This window comes from Zerene cesonia, chromosome 1 (genome assembly GCF_012273895.1).
Source record: "Zerene cesonia ecotype Mississippi chromosome 1, Zerene_cesonia_1.1, whole genome shotgun sequence".
Lineage (NCBI taxonomy): Eukaryota > Metazoa > Arthropoda > Insecta > Lepidoptera > Pieridae > Zerene > Zerene cesonia.
In genome coordinates this window covers 6180356-6187658 of record NC_052102.1, presented here as the reverse complement: position 1 = coordinate 6187658, position 7303 = coordinate 6180356, and the positions used below count along the sequence as shown (strand labels likewise).

Genomic DNA, 7303 nt, shown 5'->3' with positions numbered 1-7303 from the left:
TAAACTGAAAGCACAAGTGCGAATATGCACCTCTTGACGCACCCCATCATGTAGAAACAAAACGTGCCATATTGAGACAACGATAATTTTTTTATTTGTTTTTAAAAACGGTGAAATGGGTTGTACCATATTGTAACAATGACTCCTTAAGGCAAAGTAGAAGAAGTAATAACACTTCTTTTCCTTGGTAAATAATATTTTTGTTTCTTAAAATTTTTAAGATATGAAAGGGAAGAGACGTGGGGCGAGCGAGCGGCATACGCTGTCGGCCATTTTTTGCCTAATAATCTACTATATAAAAATAAGTCGGGTTTTCCTTCCTGACGCTATAACTCGAGAACGCACGAACCGATTTCCACGGTTTTGCATTCGTTTGAAAGGTCTCGGGCTCCGTGAGATTTATAGCAAAGAAAATTCAGGAAAAATTTCAACAGAAAAGCGGGAAAATCATTTTTCACATACAGCCATCTGGTGGCGAAACGGAGTTCGCCGGGTTTGCTAGTTGTATTATAGTTTTGTACCTTATAGGATAGGATCGGGATCCTCGGAAGTCGAGCTTTGCGCGCGTACTTGGCCTAATAAGTAATTAAGCTAATTTCACAATGCCAACAACATATTATTTCAATAGTAAGTCACAAACCCAAATACGTACAAAAAAAGTTACAAAATATTCATTTATTTTATTTTAATAAAATCATTTCAATTCGCTGCTTGCAAACGCTTATGCCTCAGCATAATACATAAGAATTCGGTATCAGAAATTTTTGATATTGTTAGGGGGTAAAGTTTGTTTTAATTTAAACACTACATAGACGTAGAAGGCCGGGTCCGTCGACTCGGCACTTGCTCCTAACGGACATTTGGCTAAAATTAATTTTGGACTTAATAAAGCTAGTATTTATAAACGGCGAAATGTTACAATTTGCCAGCGACACATACAAAATATGTCGACGTAATTCCTAAATATTTATAGACCAGCCAATGGGACCTATATAGCCTACAGCCAATTTTTTATGTACTTGTACGTTGTTGTATATAAAATAGAAAAACAACTTAACCTTTTAAAATAATATTTTAATGTAAAATAATGACATTTATGTATTACACTCATATTTTAAGTTAACAATTTGGTTTGCTATTGTCTGCCATAACATTTGCATCACAATACTTATGTGAATTTATGAATTGTGAAATTAAAAGAAAAATTTTGAATATCAACATTTTTAAGAATACTTTTTTTCCCAAGAAGCACCTTGGCATCAAATAATAAACTTTATAGCTTCAAAATATAAATTATTCCAATAACTTTAAAAGTTTAATATGAAAAATCATGACAGACCACCACTATTGATACATGTTACAATATATTAGATTATCAGTTAACACATAAAAATAATATATAAAGTTAATACAAATACTTTTGCAACATCATAAAGGAATATTTTTAACAACTAATTTCAATGGATATATATTTTCTTATTCAGATTTGCTTTTTACTGTATATAGAATTTGATTCGTTTGATGTATCAAATACAATGCACTAACAAATACAGCATTAGCCCTGAAACAAAAAGAAAGGAAAGATTTATTAGAGGCAATGAGGTAAAACATAATTATATAGATACAAATGTTAATGATTTGGGTTTTTTTTTAAGAAAATATAAGAGGTATGTTTAAAAATTACAAATAGATACATACTTTGATAAACAAAAATGAAAACAGAATCTACAAGCATGATACAAATAAGTAAAGAAATTAGGAGTTTTGCAACACTACATGTAAAACAAAGTCACTTTCTCTTTCCCTATGTACCTTTGTATGCTTTAATCTTTAAAACTACGGAAACAACGGATTTTGATGCGGTTTTTTATAATAGATGTAGTGATTTAAGAGGAAGGTTTATATGTATGATAACATATATTAAACAGTGGAGAAATACTGTTATTTTTGAGTGATGTCGTTAATTATGTTATAATAAACGCAGGCTGAACCCTACGAGATTTATCAAAATAATGTACCTATTATTTGTACACATTGAAAAATCTATAAAAAACTCCGTGATGGTATATGTCTATCACTTATGGATATCCCACAAATTTTTTTTTTTGTCATGTACTTTTTACAACAAATAATAGTTAATTTTCGAAGCGATTTTAACTAATACAGAATCGAAGTTTTAAATTTCTAATACAGCATTAAGTCTTATCCAATTAAATAGCTTAAATAAATTATTGATTTAATATAGATGTACAGTATGGTTACAGCACAAGATTTAAATTAATATTTTCGAAGACCTTATTTTACAGATTTAAAATTGCGGGACATAGCGCTTGCGGCGGTACTTGCTGGCCAAGGCGACAGTATGTTTCCATACAACGTTCACAGTTTTTCTGTAGTATATTCAGTAACAGCATTGCACCCGTGCGAACCCGGGGCGGGTCGCTAGTTCTATTATATCACTCACATCTATTAACTAATTATACGAAAGTGCTCAGCTCAATGACATTTCAAATTATGTGTCGAAATTGGAGTGCAGTCTTGATTATATGGCAACCATATTTTGGTAGTTTTGAAAATGAGGAGTGTGATAAGTTTAAAGTCGATGTCTGTCTGTCTATGTAGCTCTCGAATGGATGGACCGATTACGATGCGGTTTTTTTACATTTGAAAACCAATTTTTTATCATGGTTCTTAGCTGTGTTTGATGAAAATCGATCAAATATTGCGGCCGCTACAAAAGATCAGATTTTTTTTCACAACTCCCTCAATATCAACTGCTAGGGCTTGACAAGTAAAATACTCATGTTGGCTAACACTTCAAAAGAGATTGGGAATTATATTAATTTAAATTTCATATTTATTAAAACAAAATTTTAAATGTAGGTATCTGCTATCTAGTAATTGATTTTCTTAAGATTCATAAGATTATTATAAAGTTATTTTTTTAACGAGAAAGTTTCTCATTCTCAATCAATCCAATTTACAGAGATATTATGTATTTAAAAAAAACACTCACTGTCCTTCTTTGAAATACTCCTTCAAAGTGTTTGAAAAGCGTTTTGAATATTTAACAAATTCTCTTTTTCTTTGTTCCAGGGCTTGTTTTCCCGGTCCTGGGGTATAAGTGGAAACCTCATTCACTGCATCAAGAAGTTTCTTAATCGCTGATGCTATTTCCCTGTAACATAATTAAAAATTATATTTTGTATTAGAAATTGCTAAGTTAGACACTTTTTCATTACTTTTTTTTAATATTATACAATAATTATACATACTTAATTGTTTCCAGGAATGTCTTACGGTCTGTTATTTCATCAGGAATTCTACTCAAAATTTTCTTGAGAGCTGCAGACTTTTTATTTAACTCTTGGAATGCTTCTTCTGATCTATTAAGTCTTAAATCTGCACCTATAAATCATGAGCAAAAGTAATTTATCTATCCTAATATATAAATCTAAATATGAAGAATTTGATTATTTACTTGCTTGAACTAATCTTAGAAAATTAATATTTTTGAATTCTCAAGACTGAAGGGGATATAGGATAATTTTTATCCTGAAAATCATACAGGAATGAGAACTAAGCGAGGTAACCTCAAAGAAGGAATCTTTTTTTTCGACTATGAGGACAAAGCAGTAAATGGAAAGCTAGTATACTATATATTAAAAAAATTGTTATACAAGCTTGTAGTTCATACAACTGCAATCTTAATATCAAGCCATTGTGCTGCTACCTTATAAATGTCACATTTTATGTTGGTCAAATATTTTTGAGTATTAGTTACAAACAAAGGTTGCTTCTTAATATGCTCATAGCATATCAAGAAACAAATATTATTATGAAATCTAAACTATAATAAAAATGGTTGGGGTATTCTGTACACTGAAGATATTTATATTTTATTTGTGGGGTGTTTTATTGTTGATTCTGAAGTTTAATATGTTCAATATGGTCTCTGAGGGAGGGGTGAAAGTCAATCTAAGTATTTATTGACAAACGCGAATAAATACATGGGTACAGCTAATTATTGTATATATGACAATAATGACTAGAATTATTCATAGCAAATTAATACCATGTATTGTTGCCAGAACTTAAAATAAATAAAAAATATATCATCTTACATTCAGCTTCAGTCAGTGTTCCTTGTAAACGAAGTAAGCTTTCATTCATATTCACTGGAATATCAGCTCTTCTCATAATACCAGCAACCAAGTCATAGTTAAGACCAGGTACTGCAGCCTCAGCTTTAGTTAAAGCTGCACGCAAAGTCTGTGATCCTCCCACATGATACTTTTCGAGCTATAACAGAAATATTACACATTATCAAACATAATAAGTTAATCAATAATATAAGAAGCAAATTACTATGAACCAATAAAAAGATATTAATGAAAAAATTTTGTTGTTTACTATTTATTACTAAACAAAATTATAATAATTACCAAAAGAATTATTGCTCTTAATTTTTAGTTTCATAATAAATTCCAAGGCACAAGTTCTAGCACCTCATTAACCATAATAATAGAACAAATATGATCATGATTTATCCTTCGATCTTAATATTACACTTTACAGTAATAAGCTTAACTGCATTGATGATATTTACCTGGGTAAGTACAGGGCGTATGAGAACAGGTAAAACCAAGGAAGTGACAGGTAATTCATCACCCATTGTCATTCTGACGAAATAGTTTATAGAACAGCTGCGAAGTGAAAGGATTTGTATTAATAATAAAGTTTTTCAATATATGAACACTTTTAATTAGTCAATAATAGTATTACAAAAGAACTAGTATAATATTATTATGTAAATAACAGGACTATTAAATTTAATGCTGCTAAAATCTATAAACGCTGAACGATTAGTTAATAATATGACAATGACAGATGTAAATATAATGACAATTGATAAATGTCATTTGTCACAATAAATTTTCATTCTGGTAATTAGGCTACAATCGTAATTACATTAGGTACACTACAATCTAGAGAATGCAAAAGTATAACTTGCTTATGTATATTATAAGGTTAATGAACATGAGCAAATGTGATTATTACACTTCTCTAAATTTAGTTTCTAAGTTTAAATAAATTATTGCCATTCTAGGTTTCCATCATGTTTCAGACTGTGCCAAATGTCAGACGTTAACTCATCGGTAAAGTCAACTCTATGTCAAATGTTGCTTGTCATCGAAAGTCACAACTCAGGAGTCAATCTTCGAAGTTTTCATTTTGTTTATATTTAAAGATTTTATTGAACAAGCAATTTATATTTGTTTTGGAAACACATCCATAAACGAATAAAAAAATTATGGCTAAAAATACATCTAGTTCGGCTTTCCGTAAAATCGATATTGATCAGTACAATGAAGATAACTTTCGCGAAGATGAAGCTGACCCCTCAATACCCGCTGGGCCTGATGAAGGAGAAGTTTGCGCACTACTTAATCAATATCCTTTTTAATTATATCTACTAATTTCTACCAATGATAACGTTATCAATTAAGGTGAAATAGCTGTTTATTGTATGAGTCACTAGTCATTACACATAATTATTATAAACATAGTGGAAAATAATGGTAGTAATAAATAATACAAATATAAACATTTTATTGCAACTAAAAGGAAACATACATATACATCAGTGATAGTAATACTATAATGTATACATTAAGCAAATTAAAATTTGACTCATATGCCATACTCTTGACGCAACTTTGTAACCAAACTTAATTTTATTTACTGACTGGTTCTAATTTTTTTTATCATAAAAGTGAAGTCCCGTGTCCCCTACTGGGGTATGGGGCAGATGATATACATCTGTTTCACTGATCGATTTTCTTTATGGACAAGTAGGTGATCAGCCTTCTGTGTCCTGCCAGACCGAGACATTTTTTTTTTGTGCGTCCCCACCGGGATTCGAACCCAGGACCCCTCGGTCTTACGCTCACGCGTTAACCACTGTACCAAGGAGGCGGTTTTTTATCATAATATTGATTAATTTTTAATAACTTACCAACTTCTAGACACATGCTTAAATGTAAAAAATAAACTGAATTATGTACATTTTTAACTTCCCATGGGCTATCATTGTAAATTATGAATTTATTCAAGTACATTTGTAACCTAATTTCTTTACATATAAATACAGCTAAATATGTTGATGCACTCAAGCATGTGCTAAGTCATGCTCCAATTGGAACATCAAATCAACAAATTAAAGTAAGTATTCATTACAAAGTATGTGCTCTTTTATTCAATAATATTTTTTAATTAACTAGCTCTTGCCCTCTACTTTGCACACATTAAATTTGAAGTAGTTTAATAGAAGTTTTTAAGTCTGGCTGTAAAGCAAAGTCATCTCAATGGTTGTTGCATTCGTTTTTCACAGTGATTTTTGATAAAATTATCACATCAGTCCAATTCGAACTTCTAAAATATATTTATTGTTACATTTTGTGAAAAAAATAACACATAAATTCTTTGTTTTTTATGATCAGGACAATGCATTGGCATTGACATTAAAGGTTCTGCTAGCAATTAAGTCTGCCCAAATAGAAGAAGTTGTTGGAAGTCTTTCCTTGGATGACATTGACATATTGATGAAATATATTTATAGGGGATTTGAATACCCTTCTGAAGGATCAAGTGGACATCTACTTTTATGGCATGAAAAAGCGTTTAACATTGGGGGTTCTGGATCCATTGTGCGAGTGCTGTCAGATAGAATGAAAGTGTAATAAAATTTTGTTTTCTTTGTATCTATTGTGTATTATCAATAATTATTACATTTAATAAATTATTCCATAAACATAAACGTGTATCTCTTTTTTTAAACTAAATTCATTAAAAATGTATGACAGACAAATCTAAGTTAATTAGTAAATTATTTTTCAGTATTCACTCGTTTTACGTTCATTGGGGCACGCGCCTGTACCGAATTTTGTACGATATGCCTGAAGGTTGGCGCGACCGCTTTTTAGATCATTCGAATTTGGTCGGTGTATTCATGAAAATAACGATTAGTACATGTTGTAATCATTCAATGTACTTCGCTGAAAATTTACTTTATTTAAATTAAAATATTGGAATACAATATTGCCGATAATCTTATCTTAATATTAATATATATAAATTACGTATCACGTTGTTTGTCCGCGATGGACTCCTAGTTTGATCTAACTTAAAAGATAAGATAGTTTATATAAATTCAATCACGACAAATGTCTACCCGCGCGGCGCCGCAGCGCAGCTAAATCTCACATAATTAGTTACCTATATACCTTTTTACCTTTTATAT

At 30.6% G+C, this 7303-nt stretch overlaps 2 protein-coding genes across 2 annotated transcripts; one reads left to right on the top strand and one right to left on the bottom strand.

Moving 5' to 3' along the window:
- Window positions 1-1059: 1059 nt before the first annotated feature.
- On the bottom strand, window positions 1060-4888 carry LOC119831226 (programmed cell death protein 10-like). Its single transcript, XM_038354520.1, has 5 exons — window positions 4610-4888; window positions 4125-4302; window positions 3276-3408; window positions 3017-3178; window positions 1060-1561 (listed from the first exon to the last, which is right to left on the bottom strand). Exons 1-5 carry the CDS (start codon window positions 4679-4681, stop codon window positions 1477-1479), a joined length of 630 nt encoding a protein of 209 aa, XP_038210448.1. The 5' UTR covers window positions 4682-4888; the 3' UTR covers window positions 1060-1476.
- Window positions 4889-5162: 274 nt separating this feature from the next.
- LOC119828155 (actin-related protein 2/3 complex subunit 5-B-like) lies at window positions 5163-6820 on the top strand. The gene is made up of 3 exons (XM_038350252.1): window positions 5163-5454; window positions 6153-6225; window positions 6504-6820. The coding sequence occupies exons 1-3, from the start codon at window positions 5315-5317 to the stop codon at window positions 6741-6743; spliced, it is 453 nt and encodes a 150-aa protein (XP_038206180.1). The 5' UTR covers window positions 5163-5314; the 3' UTR covers window positions 6744-6820.
- The last annotated feature ends 483 nt before the right edge of the window (window positions 6821-7303 follow it).